The 14,150-nt window shown below is 45.7% G+C and overlaps 1 protein-coding gene across 1 annotated transcript; it reads right to left on the bottom strand.

Annotated features, from left to right (window-relative positions):
- Window positions 1-10,758: 10,758 nt before the first annotated feature.
- On the bottom strand, window positions 10,759-12,353 carry LOC134017694 (zona pellucida-like domain-containing protein 1). Its single transcript, XM_062457645.1, has one exon. The coding sequence runs from the start codon at window positions 12,316-12,318 to the stop codon at window positions 11,146-11,148; it is 1,173 nt and encodes a 390-aa protein (XP_062313629.1). The 5' UTR covers window positions 12,319-12,353; the 3' UTR covers window positions 10,759-11,145.
- Window positions 12,354-14,150: the final 1,797 nt, after the last annotated feature.

The following is a 14,150-nucleotide window of genomic DNA, read 5'->3' as shown; positions in this document are numbered from 1 at the left end:
GAAGCACCAGCTTCCACCACTCAGAGAAGGGGGTGACATCAACCTAGACATCAGAAGGCAGTGCAGCAATCTCTCAAAGCACAGCGTTTTTTGTTCAAGGTTATTGTGTCTTTGTTCAGCCGAAGACCCCAGTATGTTTCTTGGTGTGTGACTGTGGTGAGGTGTGAGTCAGGCACACTGAGGCCTCTCCAGGTCATTAAACAGCGCTCTGCTGAGAAGGTAACGGCTAATGTATCCTCATTGCACTATATCGCCCGTGCTAAAGGCCTTCTTCCAAAAACCACTTGCTCTCACCCAAATCGTCCCAACCAGCATCTGGCTGGGTGTTGCACAGCCACGTGTGTGTGTGTGTGTGTGTGTGTGTGTGTGTGTGTGTGTGCACGTGTTTGTGTGTGTGTGTGAAAGAGACAGATGACTGATTTGTATAGCAGTACAGTCCATTTCTGAACTCACCACCTAGTTGGAAGGAAAGTACACTGGATCTGTGTATGTGTGTGTCGCTGCAAAATACTCCAAATACTCAGTAGTTGTGAAATTTGAAATCTGTCTGTTTAGTCTACGGGTCTGATCCAAACTCCATCTGTACGTCTCTCCTCTGTATTTCCCGCTACGTCTCTCCATATCCACTTTTTACATTCTTCTGTATTTCTACATTTTCTCACTCTCTCTCTCTCACTCTCTCTCTCTCTCTCTCTCTCTCTCTCTCTCTCTCTCTCTCCCTTATTTCTCCCTTGGGTGTTGAGCACTTAGATTTCAGTCAAATTCACGCTTTCCGTCTTGGCTGGCCAGGATTCAATCATTTGGGCTCCATTTGTGAGTTCTTGTCAAATAAGTAGGGAAAGAAGAGAGAGTGGGACAAGCAGGGAGTCTGAAAAAATTGTCAAGAACAAAACTTTAGGTTGTTGACTGTAACCCCAAACTTGATGGTGTTTCAAACCGCAACCTCCCATGTGGCACTGTGTTTCTAACCCTAAACCCCCATGCAGCACTCTGGCACACTGATGGTGTTTCTAACCCTAACTCTGTCACTGTGGCCTCCCCTCAATCTGACACGCTGATGGTGTCTCCAACCGTCTGACTGGAGCTGCTGATAGAGATGCTGATTAGTCCTCATGCTGGGGAGCTCTGCAACACACGTTAACACACACACACACACATGTGCACACATGCACACACACACACACACTCATAAACATATACACACAACCTGGAACGCACACACTCACAATAAAACACACGAACCTGAGAAGTTTGATAGCTGTCCAGCTTGTGTGCAGGCAAGGCCACATGAAGTCGGAGGGAGATTTGAGAAGGCTTATCTCAGGATAGATAGAGGAGCAGACTGCAGCTGTGCTGAAATGATTTATCTGGAAAGAAACCCACACATGCTCTCTCACTCATGATTTCATGCATACACATTTACACACACATACATACCCAAACACACTCCCTAGTGAAACTTTGTGGTTTAAAACAACTGCATTTAAAGAAGCTTTACAGCTGTGTAGACAGAACCCATTAGGGGTTGTAGACTATAGCGACTCCAAGCGATGGTGGCGCTTCTAGCAGGCTATTATAAGAGATTAAATTCTCAAAAAGATGGACTGTTGAGAATGGGAGCACAGGTCTTTCATTTCACCTTTTATGTTCATTGTGTCTTTTCTTTCCAAATTCTAAATTAAGGACATTTGCTTAAGCCTTTTTTGTAATGACAGATTGACAGGTCTGACTCAAATGTTCTTTCTTTATATATGTTCACAGAACTCAATTGAAACACACATGCTGAAAACATTTGTGTGTGTGTGTGTGTGTGTGTGAGTGTGCGTGCGTGCGTGTGTGCCTGTGTGTGACTGACAAGTGGATCGGGTAATCACTGCTGGTTTGTCACTGTGTAGTTATTTGGTTGTGGAGTTGTGGCTCCTGGCTGTGGGACTGTGGCTGGCGATGAGTCTGCAGAAATACTGTCAGCGCAACATGCTCTGTCACTGTGGCCTCACCACACCTGCACACCTCGCTCCGTCATTGCGGCCTCACTACACCTGCACACCTCGCTCCGTCATTGCGGCCTCACTACACCTGCAGACCACAGCCAGGTTGTTGCTTCTGAGTGTCTCTGCAGCTCTGCACTCCACAGAAACACCAGGCACCCCGCAACACCGTCATGGTGATTCACTGCAAGTGAGGTGTTTTCCCCTCAGTTTATATCTGCTGATGTGTTTATACAGATTGAAGATCCGGATTTCCAGACTGTTTGGCGGACCGCGTGAGATGGATGTTTGTTGAATAGGAATACGAACGTCATAATGCCTTTGCGGTCACATGCATGATTTGAGTCAGCTTCTCTCTATCTCTCCATCCCTCTTCTAAAGGTGAGTGTTAAAAATAGCCCAACACACACAGCCACAGATGGCAGGGTTAGGGTTACGGGGGCTCAAAGTGTAAGTTAATAGAAAGTGTTCCGTGGCACATGGACAGGCTGACGCTGGGCACTTTTCTATTTTCACTTCATCCTTTTTAGAGCGAAGGGTCTGGCCTGATGCAGTTAGCAGATGCAAGCGCGTTATTGCGGAGCAGGGATTTGGACATTCTCCATATACTACGCTATAAATATCCCTCTGACATTTATTATACTCACCAGGCTTCAGGTGCTAAAACACTTGGATTCTGCTCAAATTTGTACTTTTTTGTAGACAAATTCTTCATTTTTATTTCTACGAAGCAAATCGTTGAGATATTTGAGGTGATATGCATGGACAATGTGAAGTAACAGTCTATTCTGAAAGAGTTAGGGATAGCATACATCCTGGTAGGTGCTCCTATCCTCTGCTAGAAACAACATTTGGATGGAAACGAAAACAAAATGGTAGCTACTGCAAGGTACAGTATTTAAAGATATCTTTCATTCACATTTCAGCATAATATTAGGTTATTTCAGATGAAACAGGTAGTTTCTGAGAGTGGCAAATAATAGATAGAATCCCTGTGTAACCTTGGTCACCATGAACAACATAGTAAATGCTGCTGTTTCTTCTGACCTGAAATAAAAACCAATCAGCAGACAGTATTCTCTGTGGTTTCTAGCCCCTTCAGAGCCATCCCACATTCATCACCCCAGACTGTAAGTGTCTGGTCAGCAGCCCCTCCGCACAGGGACACAGAGGTGGTCATCACAACCAGGATGAGACTGTATATTTTGTTCTTTGCTAATAATACAGGACGTCATTATGAGACAGACTCTGGTGACAGATACTACATCATACTGATGGATGAGGTGAAGAACGAATAGATCGAAGAGCTGTTCTATCCAGTGTGACGTGACCAGCCAGCGGCCCATGCTGTGTGTTACATTTCGAGCTCAATAGTGGCATCCACACTCTGCTGGATGTGAGTGCGCCCAGCATGAGACGAGCAGTGGAGCAACAGAGATGTGCCTCCTCTCAGATGCTCGCAGCCGTACAGGATACTGCTGAAGTCTGCGAGAGGCTGGCCCCAGGCTTCATGCTGTATCAGTGTGGAGTGTAAATATCTGAGTGTGAGTGTCCTGTCTGGGGCTGTCCACCGGCCCAGCCTGTTTTATAGGGCCTCTTCATCCCCAGCCTGACGCACATGGTCTGGATTACCTCACTGTGAGGTAAGGGTTCCCCTGGGGATCTGAGCAAGCACGGTTCCATGTGGTTCCGTGTGGTCCCTGCTTCTCCATCCCCTTCAGATGGCTCTACTGGTTTTATTTTGGTGCTTTTAAAAAAGTCGACAAGCCCAGCGGCCGGCCGTAATGGACATGTTTATAAAATTCATCTTGACAGATGAGTGTTTTTGTGAGATGGGGAGGGGGATAGAAATACTGGAGGTAGACTTCTTGGTGGTAACTCCTACCCTATCCCCAGCTAAACGCCCAGAATGCCCCGATTTATAAAAGCCGTCCGATGACAGAGATGTCCTCCTTGTAACTCCATGCACGTGGGGACCACCTGCTTGGCCCACCTGAAACCACAGCCTCCACTCAGGGCAGCACACCCACAATGCGGCCCTCTGTCTCCTGCTCTGCTCTGTCTAGCGGAGCTTCTCTGTCTCATGGTGCTGCTCTATTTACTGGAGCTCTGTCTACACAAAAGATCAAGAGGAAGGAATAAGAACAGAAGCCTTGGCATCTCATCAGCGATTCTGCTTCAGGCCAGCTTTGGCAGGGCCTTAGCCTCACCACGTTCTGTGGAGGTTGTGATCTGAACCAGAGGGTCGGCTTTACCAGCCCCTCTGGCCCATGTCGGCTCCCCACCTCCCCCCCCCACAAACCACCTTGGGGTCCCTTGAGAATCCTGTGAGTGAGACCTGCGGCCAGGTTTTACATGCCCCACAGGACCTTCCACACACAGCTGAACAGGGAGGTGGGGCTGGAATAGGGGCCAGGACATGGGGGCAGGACTGCAGTCGGCTACATTTATTATCAAACATCTCATCAAAGACGTAATGGCACATCTTCACTGCTGTCGTGTCATTGCAGCGTACCTGGTGTGAGCCACTCTGAGGATGATATGAAACAGACACACACACACACACACACACACGAGTCAAGAGTCACACCATTCAAAAAAGGACAGCATTAAAAATAGATCAGCTAAGTATAGATTACTATACTTTACGATATTTATTCACATGTTAACAGACACCGGGTCAAATACATATTCCTGTTTTAGGTGTTTGTGTGGAGAGACTACATGAAAAGTGAACTGGGTGCATCGTAGTTTTATGTGTGTATTTCTTTCTTTCAATTTGTTTGATTGAGTAAATGTTTAAATGATTGTGTGTGTGCTTATTCTATTTATATTAGTGTGTGATTGTGTATATGTCAAGGGTGTGTGTGTGTGTGTATCCATAGTTAATATAGGGGTCATTTGGGGGTTGTCTGGATGTCTTCCCTAAAATGTATCTGCATGTGAAACCTCAAGGTCGTAGCTAATGCTTTTCTCTCTGGCCGTGTCCCAGGGGTGGCAGGCAGATTAGCCTGTCGTATTTCATCTGTGGTACACCTAAAGGCCAGACAGGGCCATGCTGTGCTGCCGCTGCAGAGAGGGAGGCAGGGGCCACGGGACATCAAAAGGCCCAGAGCGTCAGACTGAATGTCATCGACTTTTGGTTCCGCCACCAATTTTAGCAGTACTTTTCAAGGAACGTGAAATTTTAGATGGTGACAGATCTGATGTCAGTGCCCTGCCTCTCCGCCTGTCTTTCTGCCTGTCGTCCTGCCTTCCTGCCCGCATGCCTGCCTGACTGTCTGTGTTTGTTTGCCTGCCTGCCTGCCTGCCTGTCTGTCTGTCTGTCTGTCTGTCTGTCGTCCTGCCTCTCAAGGGCCTCATACAGAGCAGCCTGCTGGGTGTGGGCAGAGATCAGTTCATCCACATGAAGAGAGAGGAAGCGAGTGATGAAGTAGGAGGAGTGGGAGGAGTGGAGCGGGGGAGAGAGCGGAAACAACATTTAAAGGGGAAAAGGAACCAGGTAATAATTTTAGATGTCCACCCGGGGGATACAACGTAATGATTTCAACAGATACAACATTCCCAGCAGCTGAACCCCCGCACACCCCCACTCCTAGTCCCTTCTCCACTCCCTCGGCGAGGCCTGATGATGTCAGACCCAGTATTTCACAGCCAGACGCGGGCGATGACACGGACAATTTGGCCTGTGAGTTCTCTCCAGCCTCGGACATGGTGTTACGATTACACGCTCCGGTGCAGCTCCTACATGCCAAGGACAGGGGGGAAAACCTTTTAAAATAACTTTTATAGAGTACAGCTCTATCCTTCTCTCTGCTCATAAAAACACTGATAGATTGTGAGAGGTAGGGTGGCCTTGCATTGATTTTTGCAAAGCCGACACAACCTCACAGACACAATATTGCTGCTGTGTCCCCATCAGTCCCTGACATCCGTGGGTAACCCCATTGCTGATCACTGTCCGTCCATAATCACTAGAACACTACAGTACCAGGAATAGCCCTCAGTACAGACACTACAGTACCAGGAATAGCTCTCAGTACAGACACTACAGTACCAGGAATAGCCCTCAGTACAGACACTACAGTACCAGGAATAGCCCTCAGTACAGACACTACAGTACCAGGAATAGCTCTCAGTACAGACAATACTGTACTGGGACAACAGACACTAAAGCTCCAGGAGTAGCCCTCAGTAGTACAGAGAGTCAGACTGAGTAAAATCTGAACGACAGTAGGTTTTTACTGCCAGTTTGAGTTTCATGGCCTCAGCAGATGAAAACCTGAGGAGGATTATCATCAAATGAGGATAACAGTACTTGAGCCCTGTGCGCTACATGGTACAGTAGGAGAGATAAAGCCTGAGTGACCTTGAAAACAAAGTAAATGATAATAGGAAAAATCGCCCACTATCACTAAAATAACATATCTGCCAAGCATACTGTATATTCAGAGATCTTGTTCGCAATACTTTCACTGAACTTGCAGTGCTGGACACTGTGGTCATCCGTTCTCAGGTCCCCAGCGTTGTATCACACCTTAACAGGAGCTTTCCCCCTCTGCCTGACACCATGTCTCAGCTCTGTTGTGGAACCGACACGTCCACATCAAACCCGTCCAAGGTGAATGACTCAGTTCAAAGTTTGGGCGGCCATCCTTCACCCTGAGGAATTTTGCAACGACAGCCCTCTCCCCATGGAGCAATAAACATGGATACTCACTCAGCAAGAGTGTCCTCTCCCCTCCCAACCTCCAACCTCAAGCGACTGTTCCCTCACGTTGCTCAGCCCCTCTCCGGGCCCTGTGACCCGGTGGTGTTACTTCACAGCAGACAGATGAGACACGTCTTTGTTGACTGATTCTGTGGAACACCTGCACCCTAGAGTCCTCAGCCATGCATCCTAGATCCCTCAGCCATGCACCCTAGAATTGGAGGACGAGGGCTCTTCTGGCTAATTAGCTAGGTAGCTATGTGTGTGAATATTGCACATGGGTCCTTGATTAGCAAGCAAACCTACTATAAGATTTTCTAAAATATCTCAAGTATACATGCATCAATTTTTGGTCCTAAGGCTACGCAGCTGCATTCTGCTGCTGATTCATCAGAGCATTTGAGAATGTGTGTTACCTACTCCCAGGTAACACACATTCCAGCACACTGCTTGTGGCTGCTAGCAGCTCTGCAACCCCACGAGTGTCACAACAGAACCCTGATTGCTTAGAATATAGTGTGAAATTGAGCAACATATTGTCCTTCTTACTACCCCTAACTTTGCAAACCAATCCAGCTTTAACCCTATGAACGCTAGTCTAACCCTACAAATGTTATACCTCCTAACGCTACCGGCTCTAGACCTTATTAACTCCAACCCAACAACCCTAGCCCTAACCATTGAAGTTGACTAATGATTGATCCTTTGATGGTGATATAAGGAGGGTGATAAAAAGAGGAGTTATCGTGTTGTCATATTCTATCCTCTCTGTGTCCCAGTTCTCAAACTCCAACTCATCACGTTGGGATTGCAGATTAATTTGCTGATACACACTGACTCCCCAGCCAGATGGCCCCCTTCATCACCTCCTCTGCCTCCTCTCTCCCCCCTCTCGTCTTCCCCTCCAGCTTCACCGTGTTCAGTGGAGGACTGAAGGGGTATATCTCAGCACCAGGAACTGAAGACACAGAGATAGAAGCAATCACCTTTTTTTTGTCTGAAAAGTATGATAAAGGGAATTGTGTGTGTTTTTATAGGAGAATAAAGGTCTGTCAGCTCAATGGCCAAACCTATGTGGCTGTGTGTGTCCTCACAGCAGTTCCGAGAGAGAACTACGTGAGGCTCAGGCCAAAGTTGAGATACTTATCAGCACTTCATATAATTTGCTTCTTCTTCTCATGTCCTGTTGCATGTTGACACAGGTCATAGAGAGCCAGTAACACTCCTTGTCCACTGTAACTGACTTGTGCTACCATGAATTAGTAGCGTTAGTTCTGGCATGGCACTCGGGCAGCGCGTCACATCATCAGCTGATGTCACTCACGCAATCAACTGTAGTTGTGCTAATTGAAGGTCTAGGTCTTCCCCATCAGAGGACTTGAATACTGCATGCATTCACAGACCCGGACACACATGCTCACACCATGCGTTGCTATGTACCTGCATATTGTGCAATTGCTGTCACCCTTCACCATCTCCAGGTCCTCCATATTGTCTTCTGTATTGTCACTACAATATGTAGTGGTTGCTCTGTAAAGCTTTTTGACTTCTTCTTCAATTTTGAAATTATTCCTGTCCACAGGGGGATCTTATATCCTATATGCTCCCTGCATTGTCTGTACTGTACTTGTGCTATACTAGCTATGCTCCACAGAGTATTGACAGAAGAATTGACCCAGTACCCAGTATTCAGACTCAGTACCCAGTACCCATCCTGACAGAGTAGCACATAGACAGAGCTGACAGAGCAGAACAGATAGAGCAGAACAGATTGAACAAATAGAGCAGAACACATAGAACAGTGTAGATAGAGCAATACAGATAGAACAGATAGAGCAGTGTAGATAAAGCAGTGTAAATAGTGCAGGACAGATAAAGCAGTGTAAATAGAGCAGAACATATAGAGCAGTATAGATAGAGCAGTGTAGACAGAGCAGTGTAGATAGAGCAGAACAGATTAAGGAGTGTAGATAGAGCAGAAAATATAGAGCAGTATAGATAGAGCAGAACAGATAAAGCAGTGTAGATAGAGCAGTATAGATATAGCAGTGTAGATAGAGCAGAACAGATAGAGCAGTATAGATATAGCAGTGTAGATAGAGCAGCACAGATAGAGCGGTGTAGATAGAGCAGAACAGATTAAGGAGTGTAGATAGAGAAGTATAGATATAGCAGTGTAAATAGAGCAGAACAGATAGAGCAGTATAGATATAGAAGTGTAGATAGAGCAACACAGATAAAGCAGTATAGATAGAGCAGTGTAAACAGAGCAGTGTAGATAGAGCAGAACAGATAGAGCAGTGTAAATAGAGCAGTGTACACAGAGCAGAACTGCAGTCTCCTGTGTTTGGGTATGTTGGCCAGAGCTCACCAGTGCATGGTACATATCCGTGACCTGTGTTGCTGTCAGTCCAGTGCTGATGTGATATATGAGCCAGCTTGTCCCTGTCCCACAGTAGCCCTATAGGAGGTGGTTTCATCTCCCTCTGCAGGGGAGCAAGGATTTATGGTTGTGGAACTGGACGCCTGTGTATGTGCTTTTCAGCTCTCTCTTTCAAGGGAGTTTGATATAAATGCGAGAGTTACAGTAATATTATACTTGCTTATGGGCTAGGCTCAGTAAGTTTGCATAAACACATGCCATCATGCCAACCAGAGAGCACAGCGTTTACATTTACATTAAGATGGTTGAGTGGAAGACTAGATATTTAAAACATGCGTGATCCCCAAAAAACTTGAAATTAACAATGCTCCAACTGGGACAGTAGAGGAATTCATAGCTCGTTTGCAGACAGTAAGAAGTTAGCGCAGTAAAGAGATGAGTAAAGTGACCCCTTCCCCCTCCAGCCATCTCGTCTGTCCCCCACTCTCCCTCCTGTTGTTTGGTCATAAACTAATGTAATATGTTTAGCATGCCCAGGGGCCAGAGGCTGCCGTTCCTCAAGGCTGCTCGTTGTTAACGTATTAGCGCAGGGAGGCCATCACACACAGGATCTGTAAACACTGCCGGGGTCAGTGTGTGTCCATGGCGCAGCATACGTACACAGGGCCGTCCGTCTGTTAAGACAAACTTCCTCACCAAAACTAACAGTTTAAATTGGAGGAGTACATAACACTGGGGCACATGAGAGTAATCAAACTGTGTTTCCAACTAGGGAACCCCGTCTGGACCCTCTTTTACTGCACAATGCTCACTGCACAATACAATACCTCACACAAGACTCAAAGAGCTCAGAGGTCAGCCAGGTAAGGTTTGGATCAAGTTTCAAATGAACCATCGTGATAACCAGCTCAATCAGGTGTGTGTGTCTCTGCACACGTGTGTGCTTGGAAAACATTTTACCATCAGAACTGACCTACATTAAGCAAATGGCATTCAACAACGTTCCACACAGATGCTTTTGTTTTCCCTCTTTTTTCGTTGTTTTGTGTTTAGAAACATCTATTATAGATTCAGTTAAAAGTGTTTGGGCAGTGAGGTGGAAGGGGGAGCTGACCTGTTATGGGTCAGCATCCTTCCTCCATCTATCACCCCCAGCTTCCTGAAGCTCCAGAGCTGCTGGGCCTGGGAGGGGAGAGATATACTGCACCCTGTATCCAGGCAGACAGCTTCCTCCTCTGACATATAGACCAGCCTGAGGGGTGCCTGGACCAGGCTGTTCCCCAGGGACACTAGTGGAGGACAAACCAGAACTTTATTGTAAAAGGAAGACTGCCAGACATGTCGGAAACAAAACAACATCTTGTGTTTCTGGTATTATGTGTTCACAAGGGTTTGTTAATTTTGATCAAATTTCCTTTGAAAGATAATATCATTTTGATTTGATAGGAGAGAAAAGAAATTAAGAAGTAAAAAACAAAACAATGAATGCGTACAAACGGTTAAGAAAAAGGAATAAAATAGAAAAAGAAAACTTTGGTATTGTCTATATTATGTTTAGAAAATAGTAATTGTGCTTTGTGAATTTACAGTTAAGGAATTAATGAATCTAATAATTTTCCAGTGTTGATATTATGGATTAAAGGAAGGAAACAAGAGTATTTGAATTGAAAAGATTTTATTTGCAGAAGCCTTAAAGGAAGTTAAATAAATTACAAAGATAGTATTAGGTACACAGATTTCACTTTCAAAACATTGCAGATACTTTCACACTGACAGTGAGATCTGGATTTTAGAAAATATTTTTGTTACCATGAATCCACTAGTTTTTCTTCATGTAGTTGTAATAATTTTCTAAAGCTAACCCTATGATAATCTTGAAAATATGTTTTCTATAGCTTTTAGGACAACATAAACACCCCTCTTTCATGCAAAACAACAAAAACATGGTGAGCCAGCTCATTTCTCCAGTTGAAATGAGCAGATGAATGTACTATTAGAAAGGGTGGTTTCCCAGGCTAGTATCCCACTTATGAAATAAACTTGACATTTAAGCTTTCAGCTTTTTAATGCTTCAGCCTCTTGTAGAAGACGGCTGCCACGATGAAAGCAATGAGACAGGCGAATGCCAGGATGCCCACTGCCACCCCGAGCCCCATGGAGGAGTTGGAGTTACTGCTGCTGGTCTGCACCTGCTCTTTGGATGTCAGGCTCTCGGCTTTGGTGACAATCTCAGGAGAGGTGAGAGTGTGATAGTCTGTGACTCCGTCTGTGGGAATGAGGGCCTCCGAGCTTCTCCTCTTCCTTTTGTTGCACTGCTTGAACAGGCTGCAACTGTTCTTGTCACAGAGCCGGGTGATGCAGTGGAGGAAGTAGGTGGACACTGTCTGGTTCTGCTGCTCGACGAAGCGGAAGGCCTGAAAGGAGAAGCGGGCCAGGTTGCTTTCGCCATTCTCGATCATAGTGGTCATCGGGTCTTTGGAGCACGGCACAAACAGGTTAAAGAAGGACGAGTTGGTGGGATAAGCAGATATGGAGGCATAGCATCTGTCCAGGAGCACAAGGTACTGGGCGGTCAGGTTGGTGGCGCGGACTTGAACGAAGACTTTGGTTCTCAGCTCGATTCCCAGGGTTGGTATGAGCATGGGCTTGGTGTAGTTGGCATCGCTGAAAAGCTCCATCTTCAGTGTGCTGATGAAGCTACCGTTGGTGTCCTTCACTGCGATGGAGGAGGCTGACACATCGATCTGGGTGTTGTTGATCAGGTACTCGAGGGGATAGGCACAGGAGTAGTAGTACTTGAGCTCAGCGTTGTATGTGACTGTCCCAGTGGTAGGATCCATGGACCTGACGACACCACTGATGTTGACGGTCTGGATGTTGGAGAAGTCGGAGAAGATCCCCGTCCCTGGAGCGCTGGAGGTTCTGAAGATACTTCCGCAGGCATTGGTGGAGTTGAGAGGGAACCTGTACCTCACGACCGGTGGAGTCACATTTTCATCCAGGGTACCTTTGCAGCCCGGATCACTGAACATGTTGTTGAGGATGAGCAGGGACTCGTTGTAGCCGGTGTACATAGCAGGGCAGATGAGGATGGCCAGGCCGATGGAGGCAGTTCCGCACTCCACTGAGATGTCAGTGTACGCCGGGAGTCTGAAGTTTGACCCACATTGGCTCATCAGCAGCTGGCTGCTTCGAGCCACCATCAGGGCCATCACGAACAGGCTGAAAGGAAACATCTTTGAGTTGCTGTTTGCTGTGTGTTGATCGCTTGGCTGTACCAATGCTTGTACCCTTTGCTGGCTCGTCCATGGCTTTTATAGCCAAGCAGTTTCGTGATCCATCCTGGGAATTGTCAAAAACAAGGTCAATGCAACTTTGTAAGACATATACCTGTATTGTGTTAAGGGTGCTTGGACCATAACCTCAGGCAGCCCGTGAAACAGAACACATCTTCAGAAAGAAAGCAGTAACAACAGCCTGCTCCTTTGTGACCTTTAAAATATTGAGTTCCATGACCCTCTAATACAGCACAATGACACTAAGATGAAAGTAAACAATTGAATTACTGAGAAATGTACTGACTACATTGAAGGTTTTGTACCTGGCTTGAGATCAGCAATATCTTGTTGACCTCAATCATAGCCTAGATGAAGTTAACTCTGTGTTCAGACCCGAAGTGGCAATTTATTGATGCTAATTAGAAGTAAAGAAAGATGTTCTAGAGTCTAGTCTAGAAAACTAAAACACTTTCAGTTTTCAAAGAATTATGCAATACCTGTTTTATAAGACCAATTTATTTATACTTTCTGTCTCAAAATGTGTCTGTTGCCAGGCTAAGTTCATGTTCATGTTCAGTTAATGTTTATTTAGTTAACCATGCCCTGGTATAGGAGCCCCAGATCAGTAATATGGAGTCAGATGGCTGAGCGGTGAGGGAGTCGGGCTAGTAATCAGAAGGTTGCCAGTTCGATTCCCAACTGTGCCAAATGATGTTGTGTCCTTGGGCAAGGCACTTCACCCTACTTGCCTCAGGGGAATGTCCCTGTACTTACTGTAAGTCGCTCTGGATAAGAGCGTCTGCTGAATGACTAAATGTAAAATGTAAATGTCATAAAGCGTGAGAATTTAAATTTTTCTCACTAGTTAGCATTAGCTAGCCTGTGACTCACCGGTCAAGTGCGTGTACCACATCCGGCCCAGACCATTTCTTGAATATCCTCCCCTCTTTCTCTTTACCGTACATATTCTGTCTTCACTGTCTATCCAGTCTGTCTGTCCACTGTCTATCCTGTCTATGAAGCAGATACGCCATAACCCCCACCCCAAATAAAAGCATAAACTAGCATAGATGATTTGAGATGTTTTATACAAAATTTGTCTCATTTTGGTCCCATATTGGTGTCACAGCAGGGAGGTGGATCGGGGTATCATGTTTCATATATTATATGTTGGTCGGCCTTTGTTTATATTCAGATGTTTACAGTTACCAGGTTATGCTGATACTGCAATGCTGTACTGTGCCTGAAACACAATCTTATTAATGACAGCTGAGCCTTTTTATAATTCAGGCATCCATGATCTAGAAATGCAGACTGACTCAAGAGTAACAGAAATGTACTGTTGATCATCTTTTTTTGCCAAAAACAAATAAAACACATTAGCTCCACAAAACATTTGCTTCAAAATCATATTTTAAAGTTCATATTATTTATTGTTATTGTTAACATTGTTATAAAGTTTAAGTAATTGCATGTTTTCTGACACAAACATACCCTCATTGTTCTATTTTGTTGAAGTACAGGGCACAAACTAAGAGATGAACCGAAACTTAAAGACAGGGAGTAGCAAAGGATTTGACAAAAATTAGTCTTCTGTGTATCTCCGAGATTTCAGCAGGTCCAGCATTGGGGTGACAGTCTATCGTAATCCTTCAGGACCAGGGGTACAGAACCAAGGGTATAGGACCAGGGGTACAGAACCAGGGGTACAGGCCCTCTACTGGAGGACAGGGCCAGGGGTACAGAACCAGGGGTACAGGCCCTCTACTGGAGGACAGGGCCAGGGGTAC

The sequence above is a fragment of the Osmerus eperlanus genome, chromosome 3 (assembly GCF_963692335.1).
Source record: "Osmerus eperlanus chromosome 3, fOsmEpe2.1, whole genome shotgun sequence".
Taxonomy (NCBI): Eukaryota; Metazoa; Chordata; class Actinopteri; order Osmeriformes; family Osmeridae; genus Osmerus; species Osmerus eperlanus.
This window is presented reverse-complemented; position numbering and strand designations above follow the sequence as displayed.